The sequence below is a fragment of the Trematomus bernacchii genome, unplaced genomic scaffold, assembly GCF_902827165.1.
Source record: "Trematomus bernacchii unplaced genomic scaffold, fTreBer1.1, whole genome shotgun sequence".
Taxonomy (NCBI): Eukaryota; Metazoa; Chordata; class Actinopteri; order Perciformes; family Nototheniidae; genus Trematomus; species Trematomus bernacchii.
The window spans coordinates 24,429,461-24,452,641 of NW_022987739.1; the positions used below are offsets into that span (position 1 = coordinate 24,429,461).

Sequence of the window (23,181 nt, forward strand, 5' to 3'; positions counted from 1 at the left end):
AGACTACAGCGCCACTTACAGGCCTGGCATATGTACTACAGCGTCTCCAGCGCTTTCGAGCGGCAATGGCCGTGGCCCAACCCCCCATTCCCCTGATAGGTGGAGAGTTGCCCATATAGGCGGAGCACCCCTTTTCTGACGTCAGAACAATTCAAATCTGTATCAGTTTTTATCAGATCCGTTGCAGCCCCGTTTTTAGAGATTTGGGTATGGAGGAAAAGAGAGGGTTGTGTTTTCTGACACTTGGTGAGTTCCCTGACACACCGGGGACACATATTCATGTATAAAAGACGTACAAAAGTGCATTTTGCATGATAGGTCCCCTTTAAGATCCATGAATAAAATCCATCATCCATTTAAAATGTAGAGTTAAAAGATCTAAAAGTGTGTGGTTCAAATACTGACACATTCTCAAGGGCATATGTCATCATACGTCTGACAGACTTCTCTGGGTTTGAAAATTGTTGAAAAATTGTTGGAATAATGTAAAAACACAAAACTGTTTAGGATATTTAGAATCATCCTATACTCCTGCAGCGTACTGCCATGGGATGACAAAAAGCTATCTCCACCAGCTAACACTCGATCTTTGTGGATACGTTATCTGGATAATGACATCTGATCACAGGTCCTAAGGTATACACCGGGTCCTAATACTGTAAGAGAACACTTACAGTCTCCTTTCTCCTCGCATTGTGATCACATCTCGGTATGGTGAGGGTCTTGTGACAGACAGAGACAGCCGAAAGCATCTGCTTTAAGTGACCTAGGCTAATATTTCTTATACTGTAAAAAAGTAACAAGAAATTGTCTGTTTTGTCAGCAAAACATAAAAATAAAAAACATGCTTGTTTGGCAAAGCTTTAAACATTTATGTTCTATTTGAAATTGTGGTAACTGAAAATAATACAGTTTTTTTATTTTTATTTCAATTAAGGCTGTGAATGAATATGAAAAATGTTAACATATTTAAGAATACACACACACTAATCACATAACCAAGTTAGACACCAACTTCCTTCCCTAACTACAGTGCGGATGTTTACCATTAATTGTGAATAGGCAAAGAAAGCGGAGGAACTGGTAGAAGCTGCATGTAATGCACCGACTGGAGACCATCAGTAACAACCACCACTACCTCGATTTAAGGACACTATACAGAGGGCGATCATAGCAGGTCTCCGTGACAGTGTGTTTGTTAACGCTTTGGATTTGTGTCTGCAAATGTTAGTACTTCATTCCTATAATTCAGAAATAAATCATCTGATTTCTTACCAGTTTATGTATTTCTTTATTACTACACCACACGTGTATTTGTTCTATCTCCCGCCAATTATAAAAGTAAATACCAGTATTTTAAACCTGTGATTAATCAAGACGATTGCGATTACATTTGTATTATTGACTAAATGTATTGCAATATAAAAAGAAAAATCATTGACACTATATTATCCAGTTTAAAAGAGATAATGAAGACTATCCCTATTCCGATGGTTGGATTTTGCTACTTGCCAAGAAAAAACCCCACTAATGGTCCATGTTGGCTAATGAAGGAGAGTAGGAATGAGTTCCAGTCTCAATTATACATGGCAGCGGCCCAGCAGCTCTGCACCTCTTCGGACTGAAACACAAGTCTGTGTCAGGCGGTGAAAATAGGATGAAGGGATTGCATGTCTGTCTCAGTAACCTGGGCTGAGAGTGATTTATGAGCAGGCTGGACACTGTGAAGTGGACTGAATGGCGGTTTAGGCCCTGTTTGCATGTAGTGCGCCGTGACTACACCCAGCAACATTCCTATACTTGAGATTTCATACACATCGCAGGCCACTAAGCAGCATGCTGGGTAAATCCCTCCTGAGAGGCATATAAATGAGAGAAAGGTCACAGTAAACTGTTCCAGTGTAGCATAAACGTGGAAGACTAACAAATACGATGTCGGTCGATCGGTTGGTAACATTTGATGAGTGTTGTGAGTATTGTGTGGGAGTATGGTGGATTAAGAGTGGGATAATGAGCAGGAAATAGGGAACCTGAACTGTAAACTAGTTTGGGTTACTAATGTGTCAAACATTTTGCAAAAAAACAAACACGGTTTCTCTCCTAAATAACTTCAGTGAACCAGAAATATGAATTATCCTCGCTTCTCACAAATTAAAACACTATTTATTCAAAAGGGAATAAAATATATTTCAGACAACTTTCTGTGGAGACAGTGTCTTAGCCTGTGAGTGGGCGTCAGAGCAAAAGCATCCTCTTTAGTATAATCAAACTATTTTTTGCCCTTTTTCAAAAATACACAAACTGAAACATTGACTTTAATTACATTTTAACAATATTATGTTAGTTGAAAGCAATAACATTAAGTTGAACCTAATATTTTTTATTTATACTTGTATTATAGCTTTCAACTAACATAATACAGTAAAGTGAAGTCTGTTGACAAAATGCATTTAATTCAAGTCAATGTTTTTTTGTTTTTTCAGTGTAGCAACTAGTAATGATTTGCTCTTTCTTTACCTTTACATCAGTTAAAGGGGCCCCATTAACCCTATTTTCAGGATCATATATTTGTATTGTGTGTCTCTACTGTGACATGTCTCCATGCTTTAATGTTCAAAAAGCTCTTTATTTTTCTCCTACTGCCTGTGCTGCAGCTCCTCTTTTCACCCTCTGTCTGAAACCAGAGCCTGCTCTGATTGGTTAGCTGGCCAGCTCTGTTGTGATTGTTCAACTGCTTAGAGATGTCCTGCAACTTAGCATATCAAGTACAATGTGTTGGCAGAACGTATAAAAGTTAGCGCTGAGCTTCAGTCTGCAATGTTCAAAACAACAGATAAAGCCAGATATGTCATGGACTCTGACCTGAGTTTCAACAGTCACATTAAAACAGTTACTAAATCACCCTACTATCACCTTAAGAATATATCTAGGATTAAAGGACTAATGTCACAGCAGGATTTGGAAAAACTTGTCCATGATTTTATCTTCAGTAGACTGGACTACTGTAATGGTGTCTTCACAGGTCTCACTAACAAATCTATTAGAAAGCTGCAACTGATTCAGAAGGCCGCTGCTCGAGTCCTCACTAACACTAAGGCCCCGCTCACACGGGACCGTTTGCGTTTATGCACAGTATGCGTATTTAAAAAAGTCTTCCGTTCACATGCATTCGTTTCATTTAACGTGTCTGTTCAAACGAGGCCGCTGGAAACGCTGTAGTACATATGCCGGGACTGTAAGTGGCGCTGTAACTTCCGCCAAAATACACCAAAAGCAGCGAAGAAGAGCAGCCCCAGCAGCCCCCGCCGCAATGTTGCTATGGCTACCCTTCTGTTCATGCCCCGCCGTGTATTTAGCAACATGTAGTTCATGTAATTCTCCATGTCCACTTGTTGCTGATGGTTGTGGTAGAGGAGCTGTAGATTTTGCACTAATATCTGTAGCATGGTCAGTAGCAGTAGCACTAGCAGTAGCTACTGACAGGAGGAAGTGTGTGTGGTGATTGCTGGTATTCAGCGGGATATAGTAATTTCCTCAGCATATGGATAAATGCTACGGGGAAGTTAACTGAAAGAAACCGAATCTGTGGATATTGCATCGACCGACGTCTCCGTGGAGAGGACCCGCTCAGAAAAGAGAGATATTCTCTACAAACACCGGGTGAGATCCTCCTTTGTCAATATAATGGATCAATGCATGAAATCTGACTCTGTTTATTTTGTTTAAGGAGTATATTGGGCGTTAACTATTCTGGTTTGCCTTTTATAATATTATTTCATTCAAGAACCCCTTGTGCGTTTAATTAACACAGCTATTTTTGATAGTTGCTTCAGCAGTGAGCAGGAGAGGTGCTATTTTTTTTTTTTTTCGCTATTTTTTCAGGAAATATTCGTATAGAGGTGATTACACGGACTCGGTTGACCCCCCAGAGCGTTTCGTTTGCAAATCTATCCACCTTGGGACCCGTTATCGTTTGTGGGGTCAGTTTCTATCGGCCTCGTGTAAATAATAGGGCTATACGCACGCGAAACTATGCAGATACAAGCAGTTTTCTCCTCGTGTAAACGGCGCCTAAGAAAGTGGATCACATCACTCCTGTTCTGAAGTCTTTACACTGGCTTCCTGTGTGTCAAATAATTGATTTCAAAATAGTGCTGCTGGTTTATAAAGCTTTGAATGGTTTAGTGCCTAAATACATGTCTGACCTACTGCTAAATTATGAACCATCCAGATCTCTCAGGTCTTCTGGGACTGGTCAGCTTTCTGTCCCCAGAGTCAGAACTAAACATGGTGAAGCAGCATTCAGTTATTATGCTCCAAATATCTGGAACAAACTCCCAGAAACCTGCAGGTCCGCTGCAACTCTTACTACTTTTACATTTATAGAAAGGAGCATCTGTTAACATTTTCACCTTCTGTGTCCCTGTCGGAATTAAAGTTAGATAAACTATTTTAGCACCCATCCACAGATGGACCAATCAAATAACAGTATTGATGTTGTCAGTTGGTGCTAAAAATGTATGTCCACTGGAGATATACATAATGTAGGGGGGGCACCACTGCTGAATTATTTTTAATTGTTTTCATATTTTATGACCAAATAAGTACAAAAGAGAAAACACATAGCAAAAACAATAACAATATTTAAGAAATGTAAAGTGTATTTAACATGAAGAATGAATTAAAAAAAAGGTGGGATACATGTCTAGATAAAAGTAGCTTAATGAACTGTAGAAAAAGCTCTGCCCTGTCCAGGATCAGTTTTAGAACTTGTATACATGTAGTATCAAACCAAATCAGTTCTGAAGTTACCTCTTTGATAGCTGACATCCTGATCTTCTCATAGTAATGCAGAGGGGCGTGGGGGGTGCTCATGTTGTAGCCAAATCCAGCCACGGCTACCTCATCACAGTTGTGAAGGGCCATCGTTATGGCAACTGCCCCCAGGGTTGGTATATTCTGAAACAGACATAAATCAAGAGTGTGTACGAGAACCAGAATATGTTCAGCATGCAGTGAACATGTGAACGTACAGCAACTAGGCCTTATTTAAACTGTACGCTTGTTGTGTTGATATCTTACAGATGTGAAATCTGAAGAATGGGTCTATTTATAACAGCCTAATGGTAACACTTTCTTTTCAGGCTCTGTAGGTGCTCGGCTCCCTGCAGCATCTGCTGTGTGTTCACGGAGGCTTTCATAATGCAAACAGACAGTGGAGCTCCAGTGCTGACCATTAACAGCCCACTGTTGCCTCTCTACATACAAAAAAAGGGACTTCAAGGACAACAACAGGTCTCTCACCCCTCGGCCCATCTGTCCGCGGTTGTGAGGTAAGCCAATCAGCTTGAAGGAGGCCTCCTGGATGAAGTAGGGGTTCAGGATGCGCATGTCGCTGGGCTCCCTTGGAACGCTCTTGGCCACCGACTTCCAGAACCCATCAGTGCTGAGCTGAGAGACAAATTAAACAGCTATTTTGTTAGTGCGACCCTCATAGTGAACTAAATGTGCACACAGTCTGGTAGGCTGGGAGAAACAGATGTTAGTGTTTCGTTGGGTTGTGAACACACCGTACATTTCTCAGCACTGTCCACATTTAATTTAATATTGTAAGTTAGCAGCTGAGAAGGCAGGAGTATTATATTAATGTTTACACTATCCTCAAACGCAAGATGGCTTTGCATCATTTTCTTTGCTCACAGCTATCTTTGGGCGGCTGTGTCAAAGTGCACCTCATAAAAACAATCCAGCCTCTCGTAGCTTCTGTAGCTATGTATTATTGATTTACAAATTGCAGTTATGGACATAGTAATATTGTCCTCTGTGGTCCTTAAAATATTATGATATCATCCCTGAAGACTGGCTTCATATCTACATAATCTATACTTTGCCTCCATAAATGTTTAGTGATGTCAAATCAGGCCAGAGGCAACGGCCCCTTTGTTGTTAATTGCTTACTTACTTACTCCAGCCACAACCAATTTTTTAACACCACCTTCATTTTGATCTCAACTAGACACCTGTTGGGTTACGTGACTTCTACCTTTCATGTTTGTGACAAAATCTATCCTTAGACAGACAGAAATATAAACACTTGACAAATACTCAGAACCTGCTGGTACCTCCATGCTAGGTGTCTCCAGGATCACTTTTAGCCATGACGACACACACAGACTCACAAGGGGAAAACAACACTAGCATTGCTGTTGTGGCAAGTCTTCAAAGAAGACTTTGAATCCTTTTTTAACTCATTGTTTTGGTTTTATGGCAACATTTGGTATAGTGTTCAGGCTCTTATCAATCTGGTTTCCAGCCGCAGCTGTTTTAAGAGTAAACACTTTCAGACACAGCAGCACAGAAGACAGACACTGTAAGAGACTAGCTGGTGAAAAGTGTGTTGAGAGCATTTAGCAGCTAATACAAAGATTTTTCTCATGGGTTGGTGGAGACAATTCATTTTTTGAGTTTGAGTTTGACAAATGAAAGTTGATTGGAGGTGGACAAAGTGCACACACCAGCAACAAGTCATTAGCAATTTAGTGTCAAAATGTTAAGCTGTGTTACAAATATTCATCCCAGTGTCTGATCTATTGCTCGAGCTCATGTCATTTTTAAGGATTTTTAATTGTTTTACCACAACTTTGTTTTATATAAATTCTTTCTTTACTGCTGTTACAATTGACTAAATGTTAATATCTGAAACAAAAAACCTAATCATTAACAGATGTCATCTGTCACCGTAATGTTATAAAAGAATATTTACAATAAATATTCACACTGTCAGTGTCAATTCTTACTACCATCACCTAGTAGTGGACAGGGGTGGAAAATATGATGGTGCTTAAGCAGCCCAGTGAAAGCAATCTCCTGAGCTGAGACCTGGGGAGAGAGGTCAACACATTTAAACACTGATGAAAAACAAGAGGAGCAAACAAAGCCAGGCAGAGAAGGAAGCCCCCGTATCCATATACCTGGGGCCATTACCCTAATTACCAGCAGCCTTATGTCTCTTTATGGACAGTTACTGGGAAACCTGCCTCTGAGTTAGCTCAGGTATGCAGGAGAGCGATGTAGGGAGAAACCAAACAGCATTGATCTGAGCTGTTGGTTTACTAGCATAGCAATGTTACCCTGTTAGACTATAAGCTCCTATTGAGAGATCAGGTGGTAATCCTGTCCTATCCGAGCGGGAACCTAACACCTCTGCTCTGCTGGCAGCACTAAGACGATGAAGTCTGTGGAAAACCCATCTGCACACAGCCTACAGGATCAAATGACAAGCCACTCTGACAGTATCAGTGAATATGTTTACATTTACTCCAGATAACTCAACTAGCTGGTATGTATACAGTACACATGCAACTCTATTCCTTGACAGCCCTTTTCCACTGCAGGGACTTTAACAAAGTGTAACCTGGGGCTTCACATCATTTTATAACGCAGTTTATAATCCTAGCAATTGTCCATTCCGTAAATAAAAAGAAAGATACACTCAGGAGCAGAATGTAATTAAAAAGAGATATTAGAAGGCGTTGTGGTTTACGGTTACTGTTTTCACAGAGACTTGGTATGACCTAACAACGTTAAGCCCCCGGAGTGTCTGTCAATCAGACAGGATCATCTGCAGGGACCCCCCGGGGAACGGTGCTGGGATCGCTTCTCTTCACCCACAACACTGCGACCTGCCACCTTCAGAAGTTCTCTGACGACTCTGCCATCGTCGGCCTAAAGGGGACGACAGGTAGTACAGAGAACTGACGCAGGACTTCACCCTCTAGTGCCAGAGGAATCACCTCCAGCTCAACGCAAGTAAGACCAAGGATGGACTGGTGGTGGAATTCAGACGGCGCCAACACACACCCCCACACAATGGAACATCCAGGGAGCGGACGTCGAGATTTTGATCTTACAAGTACCTTGGTGTTCATCTGAACAATAAACTGGACAGCTCAGATAACCGCACTGGTCTCTGTAAGAAGGGACAGAGCAGAGTGTAACTGCTGAGGAGACTGAGGTCTTTTGGAGTGCAGGGGGCCCACCTGCAGACCTCTGACTCTGTGGAGGCATATTCATCTTGTATGGTGTGATCTGCTGGGGCTGACCACACAGTTAGATAAAGTTAGTATTTACCTCAAAGCTCTGCCGTACCCCAGTACAGCATCACAGAGCTGCTTGCATAGCTGCAGAATCTTTATATGACATTACTGCAACATGCCCGGTTCAATTCCAGACTTGGGACCTTTTGCGCAGGTCAAAGGAGGTTTCTAAACAGGCCACAAAAATAAAAACCTGACAAAGACTACTTGTCATTTTTGAGGCAAGATAAGATATATTTAAATATAAAATGACATTCATTTGTTGATGCTTCCTTTGCAGAAAACCCTGTCCAAGGAACAAAGTCAGCCATGATAGATGTCACTTGTGTCACACAATGCCAGCTCTCAGTGTCTACTTTGCCACTTTCCTCATCCTAGTGCAATCCATCTTCCTCCAGCCAACACTTGCATAGTGAGTAAGTGTGTATGTGTGTGTGCATGTGACCACTAACAGTGTGTTTACTACACTCCCACATTCGCGAGCAGGGAACTTGATCTGCCGCTCTGAAGTGTTGTTGTAAATGAAGCCGGTCTCATGAGCATCAAAGTCCTTTAACACCATTACTGTTAATTCAACAAACTTGTGAGGCAATGTCAAAAGGTGCATGTGCCAACAAAGACACATTCTACCAAGTCTTCTAACCACTATAAGTGTCCATGTGCGATTCAACATGTTTTAACACTAAGTAGTTTGTATGACATGTTGTCCTATCTCGTCTAAAGGTGATCTATGTGTCTTGAATGTCCACACTGGAAGTGTGGGTGAATGCCTGCTGTGTCACAGCCTCCTCATGGCAGCCTCTCATTTACACTCTCGCCAACTATTCTGTTTCTATGTAGTTTTGACAATATAAATATTACGAATAAGTGGAAAAAGCAGTCCACATTTTATTTTAAAAATCAATATCTCTTATAAAGCATTTATTTTGTTGCACTCAATTGTATACAAAAAACATGAGAAAGTAGGTTGATGAACAATTAAAAAAAGACAACTTGCACTGCACAGGGGAATTGCACTGCCATTGCACACCAGGCTAAACACTGTGTAAATTGGGTTAGATGTCCTGTTTAGGGAATCCTCTACTGTGACATGTTTACATGCTTTATGATTTGCTCTTTCTTTACCTTTACTGTACATCAGTTAAAGGGGCCCCATTAACCCCATTTTCAGGATCATATATTTGTATTTTCTGCCTCTACTGTGACATGTCTTCATGCTTTAATGTTCAAAAAGCTCTTTATTGTTCTCTTACTGCCTGTGCTGCAGCACCTCTTTTCACCCTCTGTCTGAAACCAGAGCCCAGTCTGCTCCGATTGGTTAGCTGGCTGGCTCTGTTGTGAACTGCTTAGAGGTGTGTCGGAAATGTCACATACCATGTGTTGGTGCACTAGCCAATAGAAGCGTTACATAGTGAGTTCACTATGTTACACAAGTAAACAAAGCAGTCCAATTGAAACATTTCAGGCAGGGGGGCCTGCAATGACCACTTCGCAGACCATTTACATGCATAAAAACCTATATAACCCACTGAATGTATGTTAGTATTTACAAGCCGTTTCAATGCATGTGCAGAATAAAAAATAAATGGGCTAGACTAGAAGTCAAAAGCTCTCTGCAGGTCACAGTGATACCATGTGATAAAGAGTGCTGAGAGCTGATGGGGATGGCAGAAAACAACGCCAAGTCACTTCCACTCTAGATATGAGCCCGTTGACAACAAAGGTAGGAAGCAATACAGCTGGAACAGCACACACACTCGCTGTGCTTCCACCTGTCAGTGGAGGTGCAATGTGATCCAGGACAAAGACCACCCTGGTGATAGCCACATGAAGCCCTGTCTTCCTTCTCTGCCTCCAGAGCTGCAGCAGAATGACAGCTGCTTTCTGATGTGCATCAGAGCTGAAGTCTCAGACTCCGACTCACCGCCCGCGCTCGGGCTGCCAGTTGGATAGACATGCACACAAGATCAGTACTGAGAGTCTAAAAAGAGGAAACACATTTTGGCTCACTTCTTCAATGGTGCATCATTTAAAACTAAGAAATGGAACAAGATATCCAAGGTATACCTTTGCGTTTATATCAGCTGTACTCTGTCTATCTTTGTCAATGAAAACATTGTTTTTGAGGTTATAGAACCACATCTCTAAGCTTGAAAGTAGTCGGTGTGAATTTGTAGTTCAATATAACAAAAATAGTGTTGGAATGACTCTTCACTGAGAACTGACCAGACATTACTTGCCTGTAAATATTGATATTTTGATCTATTTAGGGGTTTACGGGCATTTGACCCCATTTGCTTTCCTGCCACGGAGGAATGTGGAGGGAGTACAAAGCAGGTATGTTGTGTTCGGGGTGCAGGAATGTGCTACATTCACAGTCAAGCATGTACAACCATAAAGCCTACACCTACAGCAAGTGTTCTGAACAGACACAGGGCAGCGGGACAGTAGAGGAGCAGGTTATGTACGTTTGGTTTATGTTGAGGATTATAATAACTACTCAACAATATTAAATATTAAATGATTACATTTCTACACAATCTACACAGATCCTTCTCAAATAATCCAGGATATCGAGTGTGTGCTTTGTCCACTGTGAGCTGGGATCCCCCCTAAATATCAATGGTTCTAATCAGTCGAGAAGAAAAGTTTTAAAACACGAGTCTGGACTGAAAGCAATGTGTATAGGCATACTCCCAATACTTATCCCATATAATATCACCCACCACTGGATTTGTAATGAAGGCCCAAAAACTTGATCTTATGTGCTGTGTGTGTGTGTGTGTGTGTGTGTGTGTGTGTGTGTGTGTGTGTGTGTGTCTGTCTGCTTTTTCTGTTGCTTTTGCTCGGACCACACCTATCTTCAAGCTCAGCCTTCCTTTTGATCTCAACTTCTCACCTGTTGACTTTTCGACTCCAAGTCGGGCAAGGGGCGAAAAGTGGGGACGTAATGTGGGGGGCCCAATGACCCCTATGCACCCTATTTTCATTTCCATTTTAACTACACACCTGTGAAGTTTTGTGAGTTTGGCTTCCATAGCACCCAGTGCATGTGTTCTAAATAAAGCTTAAGCACACAGTTTGTGGGGCTTCACAGATAACGCTGTTAATAACTAATGGCAACCAGCCAGTGATGCCATCATTGCCATCAATTGATCCATGTCGCTAGGCTAGGGTGGGCTTTTGCTTCCGTTTCTGACTGTTTCATATTAGAATTTCTTCTGGGTGATGGTATATCTCTGCCAACGAGTCAAGTTGACATCAATGTTTGTCAAAAATGTCATCACTTCATTATCTCTGAAGGCATGAAAAGCTTTGAGATTTGTGAATAAATGGTGTGAAAACACTGCACTGTACACCACTATCACCAGCTGCCTACAGCTACATTCGCTGCAGCACACACACCGTGAATTATTTTTTAGCTGCCTTACCAGCTTCTGGCTGAAGATCATGTGTCGCAGCCACTTGAAGTCCAGAGCTTTAAAGGCAGAGAGGACGAACAGGGACTCAGGCTCGTAGCGCTCTGCCTTCTGGATGGCCCCCTCTGGGTAGGTGATCCTCATGGTGGTCTTGGAGCCCACATCTTTCTCAAAGCCTTTCACTGGAGCCTCGTTTAACCTGCAACACACAGCTGCAAAATCAATCATAAAATGACCTGTCCAAAATAATCAAAGCTGGTTAACATGTAGTTTAGTCTGCAATTGTACAACATTTGATTAAACGATGACTACTTGATTACAGGGAGAGTAATCGAGTTGCATCGAGTCAAGTACCTCCTTCTGTATCACAACGTACCTGACCACCACATCGAACTCATCAATCCTCTGTCCCAGAGACTTGTTGGCGAGGATTCCTCCATTCCCTACGATGATGCAAGTCTTACAGTCCAAACTGTCACACAGAAAAGATCCATAATTGTGTCTACTTTACTCTAATCATTGAACGTATACATTTTTCGTCGAATGTCTGAAATGTACTTTTGCTTATAAATTCATAAAAAATAAAATGCTATGTTTTCTCTCCCTGACTATAACCGTTGGAAGTAAGGCTACAACTTGAATGAAATAGTTATTCCCTCCCTTGTGCCCTTCTTCAACACACTCAGCTACATAGGAAGATGTGGTAGTAGTTTTTCTGTTATTCAAAATCAGTTGTTACCAAAAACGGAAAGGCACTTTTAAAAATAAATATTTGTATATATTCATTCATTCAGCTCTTAGGACTTTTATGTTCTTTATGATTATCTTCCTTCCACAAGTAAAACAACTGTTGCATTATTAGCACAAGTTAACAATGTGTCAGTGTCACAATATGGTGAAAATAATTATTAAATCCTTGTATTGTAGACTCAGTGCAAAATGTGTCCAGTGTTTAGTCTGCTCCGCTTGATTCGGAGTGGAATAATAAACAAATTCCTTAATGTGTTAGCTGGCTGATGGAACAGGGTCAGTGCACAGTGTCTGTGAAACTGATGAGTTCCATATGAAGACAAAGTGAAATGAAGCACTCTGTTGTAGCTGATGTGTGATCCAGTCATTAATGTTGGACTTTCAGGGTACACTGACAGAATAATTATAAAGCACTTGTTTAGAATTTAAAACACATGGCGCTGTCTTTTTTTAAACTAATCCTAGAGGCATTTTTGTAAGTAAGGCACCTTAATTCCAGGGTCACATGAAGAACTAGATTTTAAGCTTTTTGAACATACAATGGATTACATTTGTTCTTAAGTGGGGGAACTTCTTAAGAACAATATGGGCTTAAGCAACAGTAAGACTTTTTTATTGGTAAACTGATTACATTTAGATTAAAATGTTTGTTCCGGTTACTCATAAGCATAGGGCATAAGAGATTTAAGACAGAATTTGTTATTATGTGTTGAACAATTTAGTTTTTACCCATTAATAAGTTCAGATGAAAGGATTAGGGCTACAAGTGAATGTTTTTTAAAATATGACCTAAAGTGTTTTTGTTTTTTTTGTTTCGAGATTAGAGTCAGAGTTCTGACCTTAAAGGTAGGGTAGGTAATTCACTTCAGAAACACTTTTTGTTATATTCCATGGAATGCTCTTAACATCCCGATAGGTCCCCTTTAATGTATTCATTGCTATCATGCAAAATGCACTTTTGTACGTCTTTTATACATGAATATGTGTCCCCGGTGTGTCAGGGAACTCACCAAGTGTCAGAAAACACAACCCTCTCTCTTTTCCTTCATACCCAAATCTCTAAAAACGGGGCTGCAACGGAGCTGATACAGACGTTAATTTTTCTGACGTCAGAAAAGGGGTGCTCCGCCTATATGGGCAACTCTCCACCTATCAGGGGAATGAGAGGTTGGGTCACGGCCGGCCATTGGCGCTCGAAAGTGCTGGAGACGCTGTAGTACATATGCCAGGCCTGTAAGTGGCGCTGTAGTCTGCCACAAAAGCAGCGAAGAAGACTTCCCGTGCATGGTTGCCCTTCTGTTTATTCTCCGCTGTGGACGCTCTGGCTCTTTTTCTCCCTCCCCGAGGCAAGCGTTTGCTCCTGCTGCTGTAATTCAATGCAATCCCTCCCCGAGGCAAGCGCTGTAATTCTCTCCGGTAGTCCACCAGCAGATGACAAACACCCACCTCTCCGCCTCTTCCAAGGGGACCGTGCGGCAGAGTTTCAGTTCGATTTTTTTTCGCCGGTCAACATGTCCGTTAAAGTTGAAATCTTCCGGACAAAATTAGAAAAGTGCCGGTCAAAGGTCTTCTTTGTTATTTATTGAGCTTTAAAACAAATGAATAACGACTCTATATAATAATATAAGAATAATACACGGAGGACGGAGCCTCTCTTTTCCTCCCCCTCTTCTGACAGCCCAGCAGCTGATCTTTGAGCACGCCCCCCTCTCCTGCAGGGGGGCGTGCTCAGCTGCAGCTCATTTGCATTAAAGCTACGTCACAGAATCAGCCCCTGCAAAAACAGGGCTGGAAAAGAGCAAATAGAGCGAAATGAGGCATGGCTAAAATGCATGATCTGTTTGGTATTTTGAAAAAAAAACTTCAGACATGTTTTATATAGGTATGGCCATACAATATATTATTCAAATATAGCATGATAGGTCCACTTTAAATGCTTTGACAATAGATACATAAAACAAATTCATCTGTGGAAGCCGTGGTGCTGTAAAAAGCACGACCAATCATCTGAGCCGGTCCGGCTTAAATAACTGGATGGCCTACCTGCCTGTCAGCCTTCCATCTCGTGCACAAACTTATCTCGTGCCCTCATTGGTCATGTGCACATTCGTGTGTGTTGGAGGAGGGGCTCTGTAAGGAAGTCTGAAGGAAGGGGCAGATTTTTTTCGGCTGCGTACTTTCAAATTCTAGCGCACTCGAGCTGGTTTCTCCATTCTTACCCACCCTACCTTTAATCTTCTCTTCTTTACAGATGAAATATTATATTTTGATTATTTCAAGATGAGTATCTGTATAACATCTGTATTTTTCTGCTATACATTTTGCATTTATAAATATTTGTCTTAAAAGATACTAACTGTTTAGCTTACTTTACCTAAGATGTATTGTGACCTAAAGCTCAGGTGATGATGGAATAAACAGTATATAAAAGGAACTGGAAATCCCATTGCACACTTTCCTAATGAAAACAAGACAACCAAATGCCCTCTGTAAATAACCTTGGTGAACTGGAGAATAGAATTTGAATAGACTGGTAATACATTTGACACTGATCGGCTGCTTAATGTGTGTGCATTTTAAAAGTAAACTGTTAACAGTTTACAAATTATACTGATGGTAGCTTCAAATACACGGTTGTAAAAAACAATATTGTGATGACTGCTCTTTTTTGATTGGCGAATGACTGAACATCTAGAACCCACTTACCTGTCAAGATCCTCCCCAAGGCCGTAGTTCTGAGTGGCTGACAGAAGAATATCTATGAGATTTTCTGCAGGTATATGAGAGACATGAAGGCAGAAAGAGAAAACAAGTGAGATGAGGATGAAAGTGAACTGAAACTTCCCCCCCAGCTATGATGCCCCCATCTCTGTGATGGGTGAGATACGGCTGGCAGCCAGCCACTTCTTCATCTTTGAATGTTATACAACCATTAAAGCGCATTCTCATTTTTCGTCAGGTTTGACTTCATTTCAAGTGTGGGTTTTAGGCCCCGTCCACACGGAGACGAAATCAGTTGAATCCGCTAACGTTCTCTATCGTATAGACGGTTCGTCCACACGAGGCCGAAACGGAAACGCGGATTCGGAGCCCTAATCCGATACACTTTGATAACGGCCGTTTCCGTGTGGACGGAAGACTTTTTTGAAAACGACTTCGGTTCGTTTTCGTCTCCGTGTGGACGGGGCCTTAATGACATTTTTCTTATTAAGCACAAACTAATTTCAGCTTCAGCTTATTTTAAAACTGAATCATGTTTTTGCTCGGGTTCAAGAGGTTTGGTTAAAGAAACATTTCCACTTAAAGAAAAAACACTTCTAGGCTCATTTCTGAAATTGAGATGAGAAGAAGGATATCATTCTAATGTCTTTGTGATAAGTTCGGATCTAGCTTTGCCTCACTTAGCATTAAGTCTGGAAACAATAGAAAACAAAAAAGCCTGGCCCTGTCCAAAGTTCGACAAGACTGGGTTGAAACCAGGTACATGGTTGGCCCCTTGATGGTTTGTGTCCACATTTTTACAGAATTACTAGGAAATTCATTCTCCACACAACTCCTTCTGTCACTTTCTATGTAAACAAAAGCCCGTCACATCTTATATGCTTACAAGAGTTCCAAATAATTATCTCCATTTGTACGATTTATTTTATAAATAGTGCAATGACACAAAAAAGACAGAATTGTTTGAGAGAGATCAGACTGGTGGAAGGATGCAGCCATAGGGTAACCATGAAAGGAGGCTATTAACCCTTCCTTCAAATGTGACGGCTCAGAAGAGGTAACACACTTAAGGCATGGTTGGACCACAAGATGTACAAACTAGCTTGTTTGAATCTTCCACAGTGCTAGTGTACTTTCCCAGTTGGTGGTTAGAAAAATCTAGTCTTAACTTGTGAGAAATTCAGTGCAACTTAAATTGTTTTACCTTTAACTACAAAGAGAAGAACGTGTAATCATACCTTGGGACCTCACACCAAATGGAGGCGGGTAATCACCAATCTTGTAGAATCGTTTGTAATTTGGATCAATGAACATTGGCGCCAGTTTGTTGAACCTGTTGATATAAAAGAAACGGGTAACAGCAAGTAAGAATGAAGAACTGGTGTTCTTTAGAGCAATATCTGTGGTACACCCGTATGGATGTGTGTAGATGCACTGATTAATGGAAGAATGCTTAAGAGGATTTACAGCATCGTGTTACCAGCTAATCCACAGTCTGTCTGATTTCACCTTCACCAAAACACACTTAAAAGACGTGTGAATGAAAGGACAGAGCTGCACATTCTGCACAGTGAGGCTCGGAGCAGATATCCAGTCTGACCTTTTGGCCACGGAAGATCCACAAGTTTACTTGATAAAGGGTGGTAACCGGAAGGCAGGAAAGCATGATCCATCCTCTTCCCTTAAGATTTAGACTGGTGGGAGACTAAACTGGCAGCCTTTTTTTGTCACAAAAAGAAATAATAACCCACGTGGAGATAACATTGTTTTAAACCAACAAAGAAAATATAAACATGTGATTGATTTAGTTGTTACATGAGAATGATAACCTATTCTGCACTGCTCTTTATGGCACCAGATCGACTAAATCATTGATGAAAGACAAACAAAAGAGTTCCCTTTTGCTTTCACATAGTACCCCTGTAAAAACACATTTGTATTTTGCTAGATCAAAACAGGCAATTGCCGATATCTTTGTGTGTTGGGGATTCAATCTCCGTGTTGCGTAGCCAAACGAAGTTGATTCCAACTCGTCAGAAAACCACCGAAACCATCCTCGGTTAGATCTTTCCACTGTTGCAGCAATCACCGACTCTGGCTAGGTCGCAATAAACCCTTAATTCAGCAAGTTCTATGTGAAATGATTCTGTTACTACCTGCTGTTTTTCCCTACTGTTTCTCTCCCTGCCTGTGGAGCAACAGTGGCTCTGATTCCCTCTTTGGAAGCAGACCAATAAGGCAGCAAAAAAAGAAAAACATTGCCACAACAATAACAACAATATGGATATTTTTCCTTATTTTTTCAACTTTGTTTCAAAACCTTTTCAGGACAGGTGTTGTTAGTTAGCATTGAGTTACAAACAATGCTCATGTTGTAACGGCATTGCAGGGACAATAGAAAAAGTGAACTCATGATGTGTCAATAATGTGCAATAGTGTACAGTAGTGTTTTACCCAATTTTTCCCTGATGTTACATTCTGAAGATATTTATGTTGAAATCGGCAGGAAGAGAGCAATTGATTTTGTTAGCAGCCGGGCAGGACAGTCCTGTTGACTAAATACAAATAGTCCAAGGATCCATTGAGTTAGGTTATGAAGGGTTTGAGCTCTATACCGTAAAAAAAAACAACATTGTTGGGGAAAAGGTGAATTAGAAAAATCATTTAAAAAAATTTTAGGAAATTTTAGTCTGTTGAAATTGTTGAAGTACAGAAGGTGTTGTACTGTATAGTGGATGTGTTTGCCGAATTGGGTCACTTGGATGTAGGTGGCACCCATTAATTTAATCAGGGTGATTTGGTGGCTGCTGTTTTTGCTGAATGACACAGCTGTGATTAGCATCAGAATATTGTCCATTAGAAAATGATTTAAACTTTTCATTAAATTAAGATTTCATTAAAGATTTAAGAATCACAGCTAAACTTTTTTGGTAGTTTGTCAGAAAAAATGTATAGAAAAATCTAAATGAATCACTCTACATAGTCCAACTGTCTGGTTACCACCTACAGTTTCCTTTCTAATGAAGTTGTGCTTCACTTTGCTTGTAAAACAAAAATAATACAGTGAAGGGTATTTTCTTATTGCCTCAGCATGTTATGCTTCATTTAGTCTCCACATCTGTCTCCACTTTGAGGGATTAGGCTGTTAGGAGAGCCAATGTATTTTAACACTTAAGACATTTTAAAAAGTCTCCCATTTGGAAAAACAAAATTAATCTGAAAATAAATAATCAGAAGAAAAAAAATCATTATCAAAAACAACTGCTAGTTTTTTACTTCGAAAAATGTTAACCGAGTCCATTTTTGAAAAACCAGGCCTACAAAAAGTACACAAAGTGCACAAACATTAGCTGTGAAAGAGGTCAAACAGAAGAAACATGTTTCTTTAACCGAGTCAACCCCTCCAGGTTTTGGCAGCTTGTTTCTTTATGTGAAATATCACATAAGGAACTGCAAATGAGCTCTGATTTGGTAACACAAAACAGCTGCTAATCAGTCAATGTTGGAAGGTCTTCGAAATAATTGATAGACACCTGAAAACACTTCAACATAGTTAAGAAATCAGCAACTAATGATGCATTCTACCCTTCTGTCCTCAAACTAACGCCACATTTCTATTGAATGGTACTGCTGTAATTGCCTCGTATGACAGAATTCCTCTTTTTTCTTGCGATTGTACGACCTCACTGTAGGCCAGGTGATAGACTGTCTGCTGTAGGGACGGCACATGAGTCTTCTACGTGAATGGAGACATCTTTTCATCGAAGGATTTGAACTTCAGCACTTTATTGTAAGGGGTTTGCTGGCTGCCAGTTGTTTTAAAATTTGGGTTTAAAGATCTGGGTTTTTTAATTGAAGCGGATATTGTGGATGGCTGCATCTCTATGTATGTTCAAGTGTTAATTTGTCTGAGTCCTTTGGTTTTAACTTGTTATTAAATGCTATGAAAAGGGGTGAGGTGTCATCATTGAAAGCTGTGATTGACGGCTGTGAGTGAAGGATTTGTAGACTCTTTAACTCTCCATAACTGTTACAATTCTGTGTAATAAAAACTGTTTACATTTGATAATATAGGAATATATAGATCGTTTTTTAGATATTGTGTCGTTTGGCAGCAGTGGCTTGTCTGTGGAGACTTAACTTGGGAATCAAAGGCTCTGGTGCCAGGAGAGGTTGCCGTTTGCTTCCTGACCACTACCATGGTGCCCTTAAACAAGGCATCAGACCCTCACACTGCTCTACATATGCTGTATGGATGCTTATTTCTATGTGGATTTCATTAATTATAACTTCAGGAAATTGGTAACTGGGGATAATCTGATGTTTGCATCGCTTATCCTCAATACTTATTTGTAGTAGCTTTGCTATTGCAACACTGTCAATTTCACTGCTGCGGGACAAATTAAGGATTTCTGCTTCTGATACACCAATGAACTGACTTATTACATATCCCCTCTGGATTATCACAGTCGCTTTCAGTCACCATGTTGTCTGTGCATATGAGAAGCCCAAAGACTGGTGCCCCCTCATTTATGACTAATCGTTCAAAACCTACAGTCTCGTAGATCTGGCGTTGAACATTGGGCTTCCAGTATGAATGATGACTTCTCCGGCGCTGCTGAATAAAGAGTTTTTGAACTCCACTAGATGTTGACATGTTTAGGGGCATATTTTGTTTCCATGATAGTCTCACAACTGTGCAAGATGCAGTCAAGAAACCCAAACGGGTAATAATAAGGAAGAAGCTGAGTTAATCTTAGCAGCAGCGGAGGAACGCAGTGGGTCAAGAATGCCCGGGGCATTTTACCATTCCTTCCTGCCGATCAAAATCCTCCTGTGTTATTTTAACATGTTACAGCTCGGACTGTGTGAAGACACTTCATCAATGCTGCTGTCTGAAGGACCTGGTGGGTTCCAGGGTTGCGTGTCTCTGGTGCTCTGAAAGTAAGTGGATAAGTGAACCGGCCGGAGGTTTTCTCACGCACTGGGACACCAGGGGAGCAGAAGAAGACAAAAATAGATCTGCACCACACATGGGCCCATTTAGACCACTGAATCTTCTGACTTTTTTTTATACATAGTGCAGAAAACATAAGCAGATGAGGGGCTTTCACGGTCTGGAGACTCCTTGGTTTTTAATAATGCAGAGGCAGAAATGGGATCTTTCCTCTTTCATACCACTCTGAGCTCAGAGAGCTTACCATTAGGGAAGGTAAGCAACTTCCAACGAAAAGAGCCCTATAAAACCTATTGATTTACGAGTAGAAAACATACAATATTATCTTAATATTAACAACAAAGAGTCAAACTTAGTTATAACTGTTGGCATCCTACAGAAAATAGAAGAGCAAGAGTAATACATATACATTAACTGTAAAACCCCCTCAGGTAATCAGTTTTGTTATTGGACTCCCTGAGTTACTTGCAGTTTCCTGTGGCATCGACTCACTGCTTAGATCCCAAATACCAGAGCAACCATTGTATTTGTAGTTCTACTTCATGTAGCCAGCTTGTTACTCCATTGATTCAGATTACACACAATCCAATGATCAACTAACACGGATCTTTACAGTTTATGTCTTCCCACAAAATTGGAATATATCATACATTCTAATTAATTATATGTCAAGCATCAAATCTTCCACGGCATAGTATTCCTTTGGATAAATACATTCTTATTCCTATATTGAAAACACAAGGCCCTGGTGGGGTTAGAACCCTGGACTTTCTTTATATAAAAGGTAACAGTGTAACAGTTTATTCTGAGCTTCACAAATTGTGTGTGACACAAGTGATTACAACCAGTACTAGAATAGAATAGAATAGAATAGAATAGAATAGGGAGGGATGAAACCCTCTTTAATGGTCACACATGCAGAGCACACAGCACACACAGTGACATTTGGCCTCTGCTTTTAACCCATCCTAGTACCAGGAGTCTAGTACTAGGAGCAGTGGGCAGCTATTGTACAGCGCCCGGGGAGCAATGGGAGTGGGGGGGAAGGGGGGTGTCCGGTGCCTTGCTCAAGGGCACCACGGCAGGGCAGGAGGTGAACTGGGACCTCTCCAAGTAGAAGTCCACACTCCATATTTAGGTCTGGTCGGGGACTTGAACCAGCGACCCTACGGCTCCCAGTCCAAGCCCCTACTGACTGAGCCACTGTCATCGACCAGCAAACTGCTGGCTTAGAGTCTCTTGGCCACCCTTTGCACAATTGGTCAGGTCATCTGTGACTTCTAAACTGCCACTTGCTGCTGTGGTGTATTCTACACAAATAGAAACTTTCTCTAGATTTGTTTTCTGGTCTGACTCACCAGAGTGAGGGGCTTACTCTGGTGAGTCAGATAATAAACTGCTGTGTCACTGTTGTTGCACACCTGAATGCTAGATTGTAATGGATAACGGCAGTCGTATATTGATATGAAAATAATGGCCTTGGCATTGACATGATTGGCAAAAAAATATATATATAAAAACTCAGATTGTGCATTTATTGAAATATAAATTTTAGCTTAGAACATCATCGCAGTAATAACCCCAAACCAGTGTTGAGCTGTATCCATGTCTTACACTGCTTATATCATGCATTTGCAGGGATATTTATAGACTAAATAAGTAACCATTCTTCAGATAAGGCACGCGGCTGACCCTAACCCTTTTTTCCCTTTGTGGGCCAAAGCTGAAACTGAATGGAGGGCCACAGTCATGGCAAACACTGTATTATATATAGCGCACCGGAGTACTTTTCCCACAATAGTTCATCAGAACTACGATATATTTGCGTTCACACCAAAAAGCCCCCTGAACTAAATTAGTTCATCAGAACCATTTTTACCCCGTTTTCAGTCCCTGCTAGAGAGCAAGGACTTTCGTGGGAGAAAAAAAGTTCACACGTCTGATTGGCTGTGCGGAATGCAAACCACGCCCCGTTTAACTCTGAATTTATTTTTTGGAGCGGCCATTGTATTTGCTGGCATTATTAGCCCAGCGCACCAACGAGAGTACTTTTGTGAAAGCAGTTATTATGGCAACAATAAAAATACGAAAATCATCGGAGCGGTGGAGTGATGAGGATGTGTCGGCACGTCTGGCGATTTACTCGGAGGATGGGATCCAGCAGCTTCTACTGAAGGCAGTTTCCAACTGCAAAATGTATCAGCGTTGTTCGGTAAAGTTAGCCGACATGGGAATCTTCCACAGCGCACTCATGCCGGGACAAAATAAAGAAACTAAAGCAGGACTACAAACAAATAAAAGACCATAATAACAAGAGTGGTAACGGCCGGAAGACCCGTAAATGGTATGATCGATTGGATGCTCTGCCTTGGCGACAGACCCTCATTCTCCGGCACTTGTGGTGAAACGGCGGATTCAGTGCCCTGTGAATTGACAAACGACGACGACTACGAAGGTAAAATAAACTACATGCACTGCACTGTTTTAATCTGCACAATACTGGTCTCAGATGTACTTTTATTTGCTCAGTAGATCGAGCTAGCCATGCTAGCCAGAACGGGCTAACACTGCTAGCCAGTTCAGCCTAGCATGGCTAATAACATCATTCTCGGCCGCTATGAAAACGTTTTTGACTTGTGAATAAGTGTGTAATGTTTTCTGTAATGTGCTTCACTAACTCATGGCACTAATCGTGTGTTTCAGGCGAGGCAGGACAACTCTCTGGATTGGAAACAAGTGAGCTTTCCCCTCCGGATCACAACAGCAGCACTTTCTCGTCTCCTTTTCAACCATCCAAACGCAAAAGTACGTACAAACACACTGTAACTACTCTGGTCTTGAAAGAACGTTACGCATCGAACTGATGTCCACTAATCACGTTTATTTCCTTATTGGTACAATTATGAAACACCGTGAAAATACATCGTTTACACTTTTAGCGCCCTTTTCACTCTCTCATAAACATCCGGGCTAGAGGTCACATGACTTCCGGTAAGAAAACGTATCATTTTTGGACAAAGTTCAAGCGTACATTAAGCACTCTAAAAAAATATAAAACAATAAATAAGGGCACTTTGAGCGTCAGCTATTTGATGCTATCTTATCTTCTACTTTACACCTGCATTTTGTACACTGTCCCTGTCTGCACCCTGTCCAATGTTGTCTCTGTTGACAACCTACTAGTAAACAAATTCCTAGTATGTTATAAAACTTCATGGCGATTAATCTGATCTTGTAT

General features: G+C 41.0%; 1 protein-coding gene across 3 annotated transcripts in view; it reads right to left on the reverse strand.

Moving 5' to 3' along the window:
* Positions 1–23,181, reverse strand: part of st3gal3a (ST3 beta-galactoside alpha-2,3-sialyltransferase 3a) — a 33,971-nt gene that overhangs the window by 5,421 nt on the left and 5,369 nt on the right. For all 3 annotated transcript variants that reach the window (XM_034147176.1, XM_034147177.1, XM_034147178.1), the window contains exons 5-10: positions 16,225–16,319; positions 14,972–15,035; positions 11,892–11,987; positions 11,528–11,714; positions 5,305–5,451; positions 4,813–4,959 (exon numbers count right to left, since the gene is read on the reverse strand). In XM_034147176.1, the coding sequence (XP_034003067.1) occupies positions 4,813–4,959; positions 5,305–5,451; positions 11,528–11,714; positions 11,892–11,987; positions 14,972–15,035; positions 16,225–16,319 (736 nt within the window). The remainder of the gene's footprint in view (positions 1–4,812; positions 4,960–5,304; positions 5,452–11,527; positions 11,715–11,891; positions 11,988–14,971; positions 15,036–16,224; positions 16,320–23,181) is intronic.